Genomic DNA, 16,793 nt, shown 5'->3' with positions numbered 1-16,793 from the left:
CCTATTATCGTCACGGTTTATTTATCCCTGTCCGCACATATTCTGCTCCCTGCCCTCCCCACTCGTCGTCCAAAGATAATAAAACGTGACAATATAGTAGGAACGCGCCCTCAATGGACGGCAGATAAGTTGACAAGTCTCATGTGCCTGTAATTTCACCAGCACCCTGACCCTTCAAAACCGGAACGCAGTAATGCTGTTTTACCTAAAAACGTATAGAATTACGGTGATTAAAATGAAAATAAAAAAGGTTCCGAATAACAAACGAAATAATAATGTCACTGCATACTGCATTATTACGGCTAAACTTTAATTTTAACTAACCTTCGTTAAGAGTCGACATTACCTCAGCTCGAATTCATAGTTGCTTTATTTCAGAATTGATTTTTTTACAAATGAAATTAAATTCGTTTGAAAAATGTACATCGTATACTACATGTCTTCTATTTAGTTCAGTTGATATAAAAAAAGTTGGTATATGTAAAGTACTTATTGAAAATTTCGATTATATTGATGGTCCTTTACAGGTCCCATGGTCAACCGTGACCATGGGACCTGTAAAGGGCCCGAAACGTCGGTTTGTTTGAAAAAACAAATATACGCGATTTAAATCCGGAAAAATAGTTTCATTTCCTATACATTGATTAGATTATACTGCTTGACGGGAGAAATAGGTAAGTTGGCAGTACTTCCCCAGACGCAATCTTTCACAACGAGCTCTACTACTGCTTAAAGCCCTAATCTTAATACCTATGCGGACCACTGCAGAACACTGGTTTCCTCTGAGGAGTCGGATTTTATAACGTAGGTAGTCCAAGTTTCAACATAACGTATTCCTTCGCCATTGTTACAGTGTTAATGTAGTAACCTAAATTACGTGTGATTTGAAAAAGAAGGTTCCTTGATGGGAATCAAACTCCAGACCTTTCACTTTATGCGTTCTGGTTACTAAGCTATATCTCTGCTCGTAACGATTGAACAATGACGACGTTCATAACAATTCAAAATGGTATTTAACCTTAGAAATAGTAAAATAACATTGTTTTTTAATCGGCTATATGACTTTAGTAGACAATGAGTGCAGTGGATTTTGTAACCATGGTATAATTAAGACATATCACTGCCGTTACAATAGTGTTGTAAAGCAAAATATGTAAAATTCAATATTATAATAAAACCATTGTTAGAATATTGTAAGAAAAAATTAAAAGATATCAACTTAACTCAAATCAAGACAAATATTTGTGAAGTAGTTCTGGATAAGACTTACTCAAAAATAAGAAATTGTTTTTTCACTTTTATTTTTAAACATTTATATTTGGCAAGTAGGAAATTGTTTAAATGTCTGTAATAAACTTGAACCTATTTCTACATTTTAATCATCTTTAAAAATACACTTTTTGAGTTAATACACTATTTTATTAAAAGTGCAATGTGTGATCGTAGGTCAAAAATTCTTTTATCACAATCATAAATCATACAAAGTAAATGAAACAAATTGTGTAGGCATATGTGAAATTTAAAAACTCTATTATTTAAGCATAAAAAGGTCATTGCCTATTTAATAATAAATGTTTATTGAATCAATACAATGTAATAGTATATTGAAATTAAGTGACATACGCTGTGACAGTAGCGTACGAGGAACATTTTACGAAAAGGAAAGTCTAGCGCCGGAATTGGTTTTAATTAAAATTGCGTCTTCCACTGGATTTAATTTACAAACATAATGCCAAACACTATAAAAGATACACAGATAAAAGATACATAGATAAAAGAAACATGATAAAAGAATACAAGCAAAAGTATGACAGAGAAATAACAATAATAATTACGTTAATAGCATATTTAAAATTTTCTCCTGAAAAGTTGTCATACTGCATACGTGGCCACATCACATTATTCCACCATAAGTGCTAATGTACTATTTTGAATTTAGTGAATAGAGTAAGCAAATAGAGTTATAAGTCAGTAAATGGAGTTATAATCTCGTCCTCGGCTCTTAACGGCCAATAGGCATCGTTTACGCCATAAGATGAGAAGTGAATGCAGATGGAAGGCTCGTTGCCTCGCCTGTCGCAAGCGCAGACGCCCCGAGCGCCAATGTCGGGCATTTTCTTACGTGAAAACATAGTCTATAGAGCTAAATTTCTAGTGAACGTCGATACTTGGTGATAACGTATTGCTTATTACCTTTTAGAGGTACTAAACACAATCTCGGATGCCTTTATGAAGCATTTGATTCCGTTCAAATATTTAAAAGTTTTAATTTTAAAAAAACCGATTTCAAAAGTTTGTTTGTTTTCGATGTGTTTTATTTTAATTGGATTTACATCTATGTGCCAACTTGTAATTGAAATCGGAAAGTACGTGAAATTCAATAAACCGATTCCATCCCATAATTTGCCACCCTTAGAGACGTGATATTTTCTACAAATTTGAAGGAAATCACTGCTGAGGTACCCCCTGTCCACCAAAAAAATAATCATCGAAATCAATTGTCAGATCAACAAATCAACAAATGTCAGAATAATCGCGTAACTTCAAAGTATACAGACGAATAGTGAATGTACTCCTTTGTTTAAATCGGTTAAAAAATAAAGGCAACTTTGCTTACCACTACGTTTTTTTTGAATAAATCCTGTTGTAAACGTATATAAAAGTACAATCTATTTACCAACAAAGACACATGGTTCCTTTTCAAAAAACTTATAAATAGAAATGTAATCCACTGGCAAAGCTGCAATATTTTATAGATAAATTTGTTTAAGGGTCCATAAATTTTTGACACATTGTATAATTTTAATAGATTGCCACAAAAAACAAATATGATTAATTTATATAATTACGCGTATAAGTTCATGGTGATTGTAACTACGTGATATCTTACAAAATCTTGTGTGAAAGTGCGCTGCGCACGCGCCTGCCTGCGATCTGGGACGGCTAGTGATGGATGCGACGGCGACGTGTTATTAAATTGAGTTTGCTAATGAACGGTTGTTATTTTTATTGCGCTCTATTTGTTGTTAACTATTTGCATTGTGCGTCTTGAAGGAACCTATCTTTGAAGATATGTTGGGTTCCGTCCTTCCTTATGCTATGGTGTCTACTCTTGTTTTCCGGTCGGCATCCGCCCAAAACAGTAATTGTCAAATGCTTATTTGACAATAACTACTCGGCGAAATTAAAAGACTGTATAAAGTATGAAGATTCACTTGCGTCATGCGTCTCTTAATTTAGTCGAGTGATCGAATATATAACCAGAAATAGAGACGAAATAAGGGTCATACATTCCTGGTAACTCATCCGCGATACATCACTTATAAATATCAACTCTCGTTTGCACTGAAATATAGACAGCGCCAACAATTGACCTTTGTGAACGTCTCCGTAAATTCCAAAAATATTCTGTATTTATTTTAATAAAGATAATATCTGTAACAATGGTGTGCTGTTCTATTCGGTGGTGTTGGGAAAAACAGCAAAACATCTAATTAAATATGTAATTTTACAATTTTCGTCCATTATAGCAAAGCTCAATTTAACTGGTTGATTTGAAGTCAAACAATTGACGACACCCGTCAGTTGTTTCGAATTCGGGCCGACCAATCGGAGCGCAGTTGTCACAGTAATGACATGATAGAATTGTTTTCAAACCAATTACATGACATTTCGTCTGTATTTCTGGTTATATACTCGATGGGTCAAGTATTATTTATTGGATAGGTAATCATTGTTTCGGTCTGAGAACGATAATACAAGGCCAGCAGTGAGGTCAGTACAAATACCAAAGAACTTGTATTAGATATTCCCTTATACTTACTGCAAAACGTTGACAAACGTAGCATGGTGTTGGTGCTGCTAAGTGGAGCTTAAACTAAGTCTGTAACAAACAAAAACCATGTTTAAAAATTACGTACTCACACAGAAGTACTATACAGGGTTATTTGTAACATACTGACAACCTCTCAGGACTATATTACTAGCATCATAAACAATAATTTTTTGACGATTTTTGAAGTAGGTTAAAAATAAGGACATATGTGTGCACTGCCGCCCTTAGTTGAAAGGGCGCTTGTGATAAAACTCAAATTCGAGAAAATAATATTTAAAGAAATTAAATTAAAAAATACCCAGGAAATGAAACTATTTTTTTTCCGAAATTGAATCGCGTATATTTGTTTCTTCAAACAAACCGATGTTTCCAGCTCTTTACAGGTCCCATAGTCACGGTTGACTTAGGTGATACGCCAGTTATGTCTAATATTTATGCTAACCACCTTATTTTTTCACTATAGTTACAAAAGTGATTAATTAAATACCTTATTTTTAATTTTACAAAGAAACATTCCAATTTAAGCTACATTACGTTTCACAAATTATTTTATAGAATGAATTTTTATTAATTAAATCCCAAACAGACGTAAGACTGCAGTACTAATTAATATGTTTTAATTTATTCTAATTTCTATTATTAATTAATAATACATTGAACTTAATAAAAATTCATTCATTAAAATAATTTGTGAAACGTAATGTAGCGTAAATTGGAATGTTTCTGTGTAAAATTAAAAATAAGGGTTTTATTTAATCACTTTTGTAAGTATAGTGAAAAAATAGGGTGGTTTGCATTAATATTAGACATAACTGGTTGATGACTGTACCACCTCAGTAAACCGTGGCCATGGGACCTGTAAAGGGCCCGAAATAGCGATGAAAGAGATTCAGTCTTTTAAGGCGTTTTATAACGACTCGACTCGATTTTAAAGGACTCGACTCTAAAAATTAAGACTGGAGGTTCGAGTTTTTATTAATAAGACTCAGTCGTTATACTTAAAGACTTAAACGACTTATACGACTTAAACGACTTGCACGAGTTGTTTGCAATGGATTTATATCTATTTTATGTCTTCTTATACTCGAAGTTTATAAATAAACATGACGTAGTATGTAGTAAATAATCACGTTTATTTACTTATAATAAAAATTAGGATTCAAAGAGTGGTTTAAGCAATAGGTACGAGATTTTAAGACCTAATTATATAATGATTGCATACATTACTTTTTCTGCTAGTAAATCAAAATAATGAAATACAACCAACCAATATTTAAAAGTCTATGGAAATCCAGTTATAACGTGCTCTTTTTTTATTTTGTGCAATATTTGTCTGTAACCACTTTTCTTATTATGAAGTCCTGGTACTTTTATTTAAACTTCTTTAGAAACCCGTGCACAGTAGTGAGATACAATTTATCTGTAATACATAGAACAAACATATACATAAAAATCTAGCCTGTCACCCGTTCAGGGGTAGGCAGAGACTGTGGACCTCCATTTAATACGTTCATAAATAGTAGGTATGTTTCATTCATCATTATGGTCAAACTACAGTATCAGACACTAAAATTTGATAAAATTCTTTGACTGTTGGGTTCTGTATCCATTCATTTTTATATTAAAGAAACAAATAATTCCCAAAAAAACAAATTCTTCAATTGGTTATAAATAACTGGCTTCTGTGAACAAAGCTACGTTAACGTTATCCATCAATCGTAAAATAAATATCTTGTGGATAGAAATGAAATCACGCAATACGGCTCGTGACTCGCGAGTCCCGAGGCTATAAGGCGCCAGTCGTTTTAGTCGTTTTAGTCCTATAAGTCTTTTAAGCTTTCTAGGGTTAAAAGACTTCGACTCGAATTAGTCTTCAGTTTTAGTCTTATGACTCAAGACTTGAGGGTTAAAAGACTAGACTAGTCGTGAGGCGTTTAAAATTTGTCAAGGTTTTTTAAAAGGCCTTAAATGATTGAGTCTCTTTCATCACTAGCTCGAAACGTCGGTTTGTTTGAAAAATTAATATACGCGAATCAAATCCGGAATAAAAATAGTTCCATTTCCTTTGGTGTAACAATCATGAAAACGTAAGAACTCGATAAAAAATATCTATTTTTCTCTTGCGGTAACTTCATGCCTTACCCACCTACGAAAAAATAAAAATAGTGACAGATCAGCCTCTTTTATTGATCATATTACATACGTGACAATTTTTTTTAAATCACAGTCTCTCTATTTCAACTAAAACGGCGGCAGAATAATCATACGTATCGGAAATGTTGAATTTCTATTGCTTACCAAACTTGTACCCAAGAAAATATTCTACGAGTGATAAAGATAAAGGTAAATTTGTATCATAGTAACTTTTAGTAGCAATAGAGACCACCACCTTACCTATTTCTGCCGCCAACTGGTAATGTCAGCATTACTGTGTTCCGGTTTTGAAGGGTAATAAGGGTACTGGTGAAATTACAGGCACATAGGACATCAACTTATGCCTCTGATAGTACGCAGTGAGACTGCTACGTACGACAGGCGTATTATAATAATGAGTATTGTATCACAATAAAAATGAACCATAATCATCAGTTGTAAAAATAATAACAAGACGTCTGAAAAGGCGTCTAGTAGAACGTTGCGTGTGGAAGCCCACATTTATATGGCGAACGACTATGGAGTGGAATTCCCTGCCCGCAGCCTTGTTCCCTGAGCGATATAACTTGGACCTTTTCAAAGCGAGAGTGAATAGGCATTATTTAGATGTGCATGCTCCATCCTCGACCTCATCGTCACGTTCCATCAGGTGAGATGGAGGTCAAATGCACACTTACATTGGAATATAAATAAAAAATTACAAAAAATTTCACCAGCACCCTTACCCTTCAAAACGGGAACGCAGTAATGCTAACATTACTGCTTTGCGGCAGAAATAGGGAAGGTGGAGGTACTTCCCTGGACGAACTCTTTCTCTAGGAGCTCCATTGCTACAATTAGGTTCTGTTATTGTATACTAGTACTTGAAAATACATTAATTTTTACAATACAACAATTCGTTTTTATAATATCATTGTGAGATAACTTCAAGCACACCTTCTGTATTGTGATAAGTCTTATTCTTATGCAAAGATTTGACGGTCGTTTTACATCGAGACTCATTAAAAACTGTGATTTATTAAGGACTGTGAACAAGAGCGTAAACGTTTTGTTTAATTGTTTCATAACACCACCATCTCAATATGCAGTACGTGCACTCGGCTGAATTTTCTCAATACTTACGCCTCATGTTGTGCCACTCCTTTACAGAAGCTATGCGGGTAATTAGTTTCCAAAGAGCACTACTATTATAATGTATTCGAATGTGCGTCTGTCCACATGACGTGTTACGCTGTGAATAGTATATCGAGTGCCGCAGGACAATATTTCCATAGCAAAACTGTCTTCAAATGTCAGGAACTGTGAAAGCGTGACTAAGGCATTACTTGGGGCTATTGGGAAGAGCTCTACTATAAGATCTCGTGTTGTTGTCGAAAGTTAGACATTTCTACTTGTATTTTGACTCAGCCGAAGAACAGAGACCGTTGTTTGTTGTTGTTTGTGATTATATAGCGAAAAGAGAATAGGCACATCACGAGAATAATTTCGTTATTCAAACTAAGGCCCATCTAAAGGTGTTTTGAGAGTTTATCTACCTTATTTCGTTTCGGAAACATAAAATCAAACAACAGTCGATCTGACATCCACAGTGAAGAAGAACGAACGAAATGTACTGTGTCCTGAGAAAAAGTAGTCTTGCACATAGATCTTTGTGCTACGGATGAGTCTATTTAGAATAAACGTTCTATCTATCTATACCATAGTTTCCCAAAGTGGTAGTGGTGGTGGAAAAAGAACTACACTATATTTTTTTTTCTTGCGATTTTTAAAGTTGATATAAAAATACGTGTTTTCATTTTATTTTGTGATGGTGGGCGTTAAAATTTTTTATCTTGCCTAAGTGAGCGGTGAACCAATAAGTTTGGGAACCTACGATCTATTGTGATCTACACAAAGATCGAACGACTTTACTTTACTTTGAAATTTTGATTCACTTTAAACATTGACCTATATTTTAAAACACATAATGTTTCTTGATTTTAAAAATGATAACTTGTCTATACTTAACAATAAAATTAATTGCTTTGGGAAATATTCTCCCAAGAGATTATCAGTGAATCGGATCTATTTGGTAAAAACACTTTGTACGTAGAAAAAAACGTCCTTCTCGCATTTTCGTAAACAATGAAAGCGGAATTCAATTATAGCGTCTCCGATTAGTATCTTCTTTGGATGTCGAAAAGCGAACGAGTTCCCATGGTAACCTCAACCCATTGTAGTCGACGGAAAATAGGTAATATGTTTTACATGTCTTGATATTTTCAGCAAGGACAATGAATTATACATTTTATTGAGGACAGAAAAGACAAAGGACATATCCTACCACACTTCTAAAAAGTTCTTACACGCCCAGCACTAATAAAAGTCACGAAAAATTTACCCGATGCGGACATAGTTTTAAAATCTACTGTCTTATTAGAGAAGGCAAATTCTTTAAGCCTAAAGTCAGCTAATTTACTTGAAGCCACTGGATATTGTAATTCCATTGAGACTTTTCTATCGGATACATTTCGGGGAGCGTGCGCAGGAACTTTTCAATTTAGTTCCACCCTCACCGTTCCTCCTTCGGTCGACTAGAAGGTCCGGAACACTCCATCCTTATGTCGTTGATATACCACCAATTCGCACTAAGCGTTTTGCATTCTCCTTTCTGATGTCTGCGGTAAAGGAACGGAATACTCTGTGTTTCCCGAAACGTATAATTTGGGGCTGTTCAAGTCTGGAGTGAATAGGCATTTTTTAGGCAAACGCGTTCCATCGTTGTTTAACATCAGGTGAGATTGTGGCCAAGCGTGTGTCTATTATATATTAAAAAAGATCACTAAGATTATATTGCATTTATGGTTATTCTGCTATTATTATTATTCATTCAATCACTAACGATCGATATTGCCTTACTAAAACTACCATGGAAATTACTACGCATATCTTAATTATTTATCTCGTTAAATCAGCACTGTAGTCTTCAAATTAAATGTATGACGATGCGACCTCCTTTATCGTCATCCCGCCTTTTTATCACCTTTGCTCTGGTTCCTGGCCACTTATTTTCAAATTTTGAATCGTTCTTCAATTCCTTTGCCTCGTCATACTTATTTTGTTTCAGCGAGCACTCCTGCTCGTATTCACCGTTAATTTTGATCCGTTTACCACTTACCGATTTAAATCAAATAACCTACCTAATATCTTTAAAATCAAGTAACCTAATTAATATTTGTAATAAATACGGCCCTTTCGGGGTAAGTTCTTTACTGTCTCACACATGTTTCGTAGTATTTAGGTAGGGACTGTTTTTTAATATTGTACCTACCTGTTTTTTTATACTATTTTTATTGTTACAGCCTTAGCGTTTCACCCTTTACTTTGCACAATATATTTATGTGGACCGAGTAATATATTATTATTCGCTGTTTACAACCTTTTCAAATATATATTTTTTATGTCAACTAATTAGCAAATTACACAATTGATGTGCAACTGACTCAACATTGAAAAGAATACCAAAAAAATTCAATGGCAGTTGAATAGTAGCTCGTCGACAAGCCGCTATTCTTAATTTTTAGCAGAGACCTATCAAACGTACAAAATAATATATGTGATATCTAGATACGCGAGATGTTGATATGTCGGCATAATAAACAAGCTAGGCCGAAGCTACGACGCCATGTAAGATGTAAGTTTACCAAGTAATCAGCAAACCGCTGAGCCTACCGCACCAATTTTTACGAATTTGTGGTGCAATGGAATATGAACCTTTGACCCTGCCAAAGCGCCTCAACCACTAGACATATTGAAATTTTAATGCGTTCACTTGTATTTTTTCTTTATTCCAAACGATTTACATACCTAATTATGTTGATATATGGGTGCAATTGGAGTAGAGGCAAATAAGTACCACATAATAGCCCAAAGCATTTAGTATAGACTATAGTATAGAATATAGCTGGGCTAGGATGCCACGGTACTCGTATTATGTGCCTACAGCTTAATTTAATTATTCTGCCTCTGTGGCTGAACGGTTACCATACTGGACTGCCATACAAGAGGTCCCGGGTTCGATTCCCGTGCCGGGAGAAATATTTGTATGGCCTACATTTATTTCTCTAGTTTGGGTGTAATTTGAATAGAATAGAATAGACATTTATTGTAATGCCACAACACACAGATACAAAAAAATAATTGATAACACAGACAAGCAAAACAAAATATAAAGAATCAACCCTTTCATACCTATTATATTATATAATATACTAGGGGGGAAATCGTTCCATAATCAAATCAATAAAGCAATTTTCCTTACTTTTTTCACACCTGTTTTTTTTTTACTTTAAACGAAGAGTGTGAAGTAACCATAAAACGTTAGTGCTTTTCTTCAAGTACCTTAATACACAGGTAAATTGAATAGGTAGGTAATACTAAAACAATGTCAAAACGCTTTGTCTAGATGTTATCTTCCAGTGGGTGAGTGAGTGTGATTGCATTGACATAAACCACCGGCATTGTTCCGGCTGCGAAATATTACTGAACTAGAGCTAATTAACGTCTGTGATTAGATAGAAAAAGATGACCTTAGCAGTAAACATTAAATACGTTAAATTTTATGAATGCGCTAGCTTCAGATGGAAATAATTAAAACGTTAATTTTTAATGTCTCCAGTCTATGTCTGAGAAAGCACGAGTGGCGGTACGTAATGCTGTGTTGATTCCAACGCTAATGTATGGGAGTGAGTGCTGGGTGCGGCAGAAGAAGTATGAGAGTAGAATGGACGCAGTTGAAATGAGATAACTCAAAAGAATATGTGGTGTGCGTCTGTGTGACAGAGTGAAGATGCTGTGATCCGTGAAAAATGTGGTTTGAAAGAGGATGTAGTGACGAAAATAGACAAGGGTATGCTGAGGTGGTTTGGGCAAATGGAACGGATGAATGAATGTAGATTAACGAAAGAAATATGCATACAGAGTTACATTCTCTGATCAAATTGAGATTGTTCTTAAAAAGGCTGGAGTTCGTGGTGAAAAAAATAAGAGGGGAGATGTATGAAAAGATTGATGAATGTAAACGAAGCAAGAGAGGTTTGTAAGAATCGTCTCTCTCTGCCTACCCCAATGGGAATTTAAGGGCGTGATTATATAAATAAATAAAAAATTAATGTTTAATTGGTTCATTATTTATTAATTACACCCGGTATCGCGGGTGCCATGGACACACACATAGACAGCCAGAAATTACACCCAAACTGACGAGAGAAATAAATGTAGGCCATACAAATATTTCTCCCTGCCCGGGAATCGAACCCAGGGACCTCTGCTTGACAGTCCAGCATGGTAACCGTTCGGCTACTGAGGCAGTTCTTTTTTATATACAATTTTCTAATAGCAATTTTCGAAAATCTTTGAATGCAGTATTATTTCTACTTAAAAATAAAGGAATGTTCCCTTTAAGTAAAAATTTCTATCTCCAGCATTTAACGTACTTTCCTTCCAAGTGGCATTACAAATTTCCACCCTGTATAGTGACTTTCTGTAATTGGCTTTTGTACTGCGTGTATGACATTTGTAAAGAAACGTTGTTTTTTTTTGTTGATTAAATGAAAAAAAAAAAATTATAATTTCCGATAATTTTTTACATGTTGCGTATATATTCATTTGTTCGAGATTAAATTAATTCTTATCATTATGGTTAAGAAAGTAAGTCATACGAATTCTAGCAAAATGAGTTACTTATTGTTTTTAGTATACATATTTTGCCAACGTGAAATAGATCTGAATTGTCTCCTAGAACAATGAATTTTTCAATAGTTAGGCATTTTAAATTTATATCCAAAATATAAGCTACTTTTATTTATAAGATAGCATTGTAAAGAGGGAAATAAAGATTATTATTATCTACTCTTCCAACTTTGGGTTGGCTACATGTGGAAAATTGTTGAGTTGACTTCTTTTGTCTTTTTTTTGTAACACAACACGAACTAAAATTTTCAGCTGTATTAATTAATATATAATATAAACAATATTGAAAAATATTTTTTTTTAAATATTTTTGAAAATGATGACCCTCTCAGGCTCTGTCTGCATATGAATTGATTCACATATTTTAGAGGATATATTTTATTCATTTCTCATTTTTCTTATACGCTTATTTACATAAGCGTATAAGAATAATGAGAATGGCAATGGCAAATGCATTCTCAGTAAATAGAGAATTAATAATATTTACGGCTATAATTTTACTTACTGAACTGTTTTAAATAAGTTTTTGAAGTGTTTAAGAATTGTTAATTAATAAAATTAGCTCGAATATTAATTTTACTCAATAGATATTCCTTTTTAAATAACATATCTACGTACTTCACTTATTTTGATATCTATAATTGTTTTGTAGAAAATTCTATGTAAAAAATATGATAAATAAATTCGCTGAAGCGGCTCGGGGCGGGCGAGTGTAAACGAAAATTTACCGCCATTTTTTGTATCATTGCACAAATTACTTATTTATAACTTATTAGTATGTTTAATGTTTAATTAACTAATCATTTAAATTGTTTTTGGGTAAACGAATATTCAATACCACTCATCTTAAATATAACATATAGTTTTAACCACTTTTTACGATCCTTATTATAAACACTTAATCTTTTTTAATATCGCGTTGAAAAATAAACTCACCGTCTGCGTACGAAGCGCTAGTGCGTCGCGTCGGCGCGGACTGTAGTGCGCAACGCACGCGCAGGCTTTTATCACTGTCACCATGGGACCACCACCGCTAGCGAAGGGATGCTCGCGGCTTCCACTGCAAAATTATGAATGTAACCAATTTTGCAAAACATGTGGGTCACTTTAGGTCTAAAGTTGCGGTTGAGAAGCTTTAAGTGTTTATAATACAAAAGCGTTTGAGCTTTAAAATAAAGTGTCAATCTGTACGCAGCTTGTGACCGCAAAATGTTTGTTTACACTTGTGGGTTTTAGTAACTTTGCCAATATATCGCCGCACTGTAGACCGCAAATTCTGCTCTACTGATTTTAATGTAGGTGAGTATAGGGATGCACGATTTTTGTGTTTGAATCGATTTTAGTGCATCACATGCATCTAAATCGATTTACAGATCGGAACATGTGTTTTGGATCGATCTCATAAAAAAATTTCAAAATTAATTTTGTTTAAAAAACAACAATATTGATAGCCTTTTCGGCTTCAGTCGGCTAAAACTTTCATTTAGAATGGTATTAGCCGATGAGAAAAGACGTTCAGATGGCACAAGCGTAGCGATAATCACTAAATATTGAAGACTTATTGTACTTAGATTTCGCCAAACTACTTTTCTTGCATACCAATTTACGATTCAGTCGAGATTCAGAAAGACTGTTTTGTTTAAATTATGAATGCGAGCAAGACGATTTGATTCACCTTAATGTTGAATCGATTTACTTATAATACGCGTTGAAATGAATCGATACAAAAAATCGTTAGATCGTATTCATTTGAATCGATCTTCATAAAAGTAGTAAGAAGTAGCAGTAGAGCTTATTTTGAAAGAGTTCGTCCAGGGAAGTACCTGTTTGCCACCTTACCTACTTCTGCCGCCAAGTTTTAATGTGAGCAGTACTGCGTTCGTGTTTGGAAGGGTAAGGGTGCTGGTGAAATTACAAGCACATGGGACTTGTCAACTTACCTATGGCTCAGGATGACGAGTGCAGTGGCAGTGCTCCTCAGATCTTTGCGATTTAAAGCCCTGTGTGGCACTGCACCTGTTATGGGCAGACGTGTCGCTTTCCATCAGGCGCACGACTCGTTCGTTCCGTCACTTAGTGTAATAAAACAAAAATCGAATCGTAATGTGCATCACTAGGTGAGATATTTTGTCGTGGCGAGTCGTTGGTTTTTGTTTTCTCTACCTAATTTCGGTGGCTATTTTTATTATTTAAATATTCGAATATATATTTCAGTATATAAAGCATATTAAATACCCTCATGAGGTTTGTCTCAGAGTCTGGACTTTTTAAGGCAATAGAATAAGTTGAAGCTTTTATTTCTCTTCGCGTAAATCAGTAAACGTAATATCACTTATTAATACAAAGAAAAAATTCCTTCGATCCGGCCGAATTCGAACCGAAGTCTTCTAGCATACTGTGCCAGACGCTATACCAATTAAGCCACGGAGCGAACCAGCGAACCTCACAAATTGTTCTAGTGCTTGTTCTCGTGTCTTTCTGTTTGGTTTTTCAACGACTTTTTAGTCGTAGCTCCATCTATGAGAAATCTATGAAAGTTTTATCGCCCAGTTACCTTTAACAGCTACCAGCACTGGCGAGAGATGTCGCTATTCACATATTAAGTATTTCACAAATTATTAATTTGTTACAAAGCAAAACATAACCTTTTAACAAATTACAATCTAGCCATTTTACAAGACTAAAAAGCAATTTTAATTGTACATAATTTCTTAAGAGGGAGCATGCCAAAAAAGTTTTGACGTTGGCTCCACCCAAATTTGTGAAACAAATATATAATTAAATTATAGAAGTTCGCGTGACATGCGACAGGAGATGTTGAATTTTGCGCATTAAAAGTACCAAATTCGTTTTAGCAGAATAACTCTAAAACTAAAGAGATTAAAAAGAAATCCGTAGTGACAGTTGTCGATCATGCATAAATATCTAATGTTTGTCATAATAACCTGTAGCATTTCGAGGATAAATCTAAAAAAAGTTTGAAAATAAGAGGTCAATTCGTGATTTTTATCTATCGAGGAAACTTTATTGTTTTATGTTTCTGATTAATGTCTATGCTTGAATATATCGTGTAGTTACTCATACAATATTTTATTTTTAACTTTAAAGTGGATATACCCCTCTAAAATCAAATCGTAGATTAGGAATTTTTCCTCTGCTCCCTCTTAAGATAAAAGTAACATATAAAGAAATTTCTATCGACAAAATATCTTTTAATATTAGTTAAAGGAAAGACACTTTGTTTGTGTGTTCATAGTCTAGTTAGCACTGGCACTAACCTTTTTTTATTCACTATAATTAACTACACTAACACAAAAGGTTTAGTTCTTTGTAGTCTACGCACTTTATTTGTATTGTGTAGTAGCTGTATAGCCTCTATGTTCACGTGATGATGAAGTCTATATTCGTGAGCTTCGGCGTACTTTATCATCACTTTATTTACAGGCTCTATATCCAAATCACGACGCATATCCTCATTTCGTATATACCAAGGAGCACCCACAATTGTCCTCGTATTTTATTTTGGAAGCGTTGTGTTGTCTGTATGTTGCTTTTACAGCACAGCCCCAGAGCTGGGTACCATAGGTCCACACTGGCATAAGGACCTGTTTATACAATAATATTTTATTGTATACAGATAGTGAAGGACATTTGCCAAATAGCCAATACGTTTTCTTTAAACGTATGTCTAATTCTTCTTTTTTCTTCTTGATGTGAGCTTTCCACCGTAGCTTCTATTATATCTATTAAATAATTGAATATCAATTTAATAAATAAATATAATAAAACTTGTTTATTGTAGGCTGTACCTATTTATTATAATTGGATAATTCAAAAAGAATTTCACAAAATTTATTTTTAGTTTTATAAATGATCTTAGACATTTGTTGTAATATGTAAAGACATACTAAAATTCAATTTCATTCTTGTTTCCTTACTATACGTCCTTCTGCTGGTCACGGGTCTCCTTTCAGGCAAGGGTTTAGGCCACGGTCTGCCACGCTGGCCCCATGCGGGTTGGGGACTTTATACGTTTTACGAAGGTTTAAGAAGTGAAGGTACGATGTTTTCCTTCACCGAAAAGCTCAAGGTGGATTTTAAATTTAAGCAGATTCAGGACAATAAAATGATGACGTTGGTATGTAGATAATAACGATTTACATTGAACGTTTTTAGGTAAAGCTAGTTAGCGCCAATTACAGTTGGCCACATTAATTTTCAAATATCTAACTTATGGTAAAAGTAAGGTAAAAGTTAACACCTCAAAAACAAAAAAAAAACACAAAAGTATCTACAATAATGAGCGTAACAAAAAAGGTAAAGCGACGTGAAGAGTGCAATCCTGACCTACAAAAAAGCGTGCACTAAAAAAGTTATTAATTATAAAATCTCGAAACAAGAAAAATAAATCAATTCTGTAAGGGGTACACCGCACTATATTCAAATTTAAATTTCAGTTTAATTAATTTCAATATTTTCAAATAAGACAGAATAGAATAGAATAGAAACCATTTATTGTAACGCCACAATATATAAAAAAAAAACACAAAACAAAGACTAATACAACTAGAACTAGAAAATTTCACACATGCTTTTTTAATTATAGCAAACGACAGGCGCTAAGCGACACCCCTGTCCATAGAAGTTGCGGTGCTAATCAGAGCTTTAAATCGCAAAAATCTGAGAACCAGTGCCACGCCACTACGCCAGCCACCCTGAAACAAGTTGACAAGTCCCATGTGCCTGTAATTTCACCAGCACCCTTACCCTTCTAAGCCGGAACTCTTTTCTGGAACTTCGTTAATGTAATTAGATTTATAGTAATTAGGTAAAAACGAATTGTAATGCATTGTAGGTTAAGGTGGGAAGCTAAGTAAAGTGCTAAAATCTTGTAAAGATTGTAAGCAAAACTTTTTTACTTTTATATAGAAATAAACCATTGTAAAGGAGTGAGGTTCTTTCGTCCGTTGGTTATATAAGGTTACCAAAACAAGCCAAATGAAACTCCAAATGGTTCAGATGATTTTTATTTTCACCTTGTATGTCGCCAATACAATTTCACCCTATATGCGGA

General features: G+C 34.2%; 1 protein-coding gene across 1 annotated transcript in view; it reads right to left on the bottom strand.

Moving 5' to 3' along the window:
• Positions 1-12,699, bottom strand: part of LOC113239373 (spidroin-2-like) — a 43,887-nt gene extending 31,188 nt beyond the window's left edge. Inside the window, exons 1-2 of the mRNA XM_026476352.1 lie at positions 12,656-12,699; positions 3,824-3,883 (exon numbers count right to left, since the gene is read on the bottom strand). Of these exons, the coding sequence (XP_026332137.1) occupies positions 3,824-3,848 (25 nt within the window). The 5' untranslated portion in view covers positions 3,849-3,883; positions 12,656-12,699. The remainder of the gene's footprint in view (positions 1-3,823; positions 3,884-12,655) is intronic.
• Between the last annotated feature and the right edge of the window lie 4,094 nt (positions 12,700-16,793).

Source organism: Hyposmocoma kahamanoa, unplaced genomic scaffold (assembly GCF_003589595.1).
Source record: "Hyposmocoma kahamanoa isolate Upper Pololo Valley unplaced genomic scaffold, ASM358959v1 99879, whole genome shotgun sequence".
Classification (NCBI taxonomy): domain Eukaryota; kingdom Metazoa; phylum Arthropoda; class Insecta; order Lepidoptera; family Cosmopterigidae; genus Hyposmocoma; species Hyposmocoma kahamanoa.
Note: the sequence above shows the minus strand (reverse complement) of the source record. Positions and strands in the feature narration are given on the sequence as shown.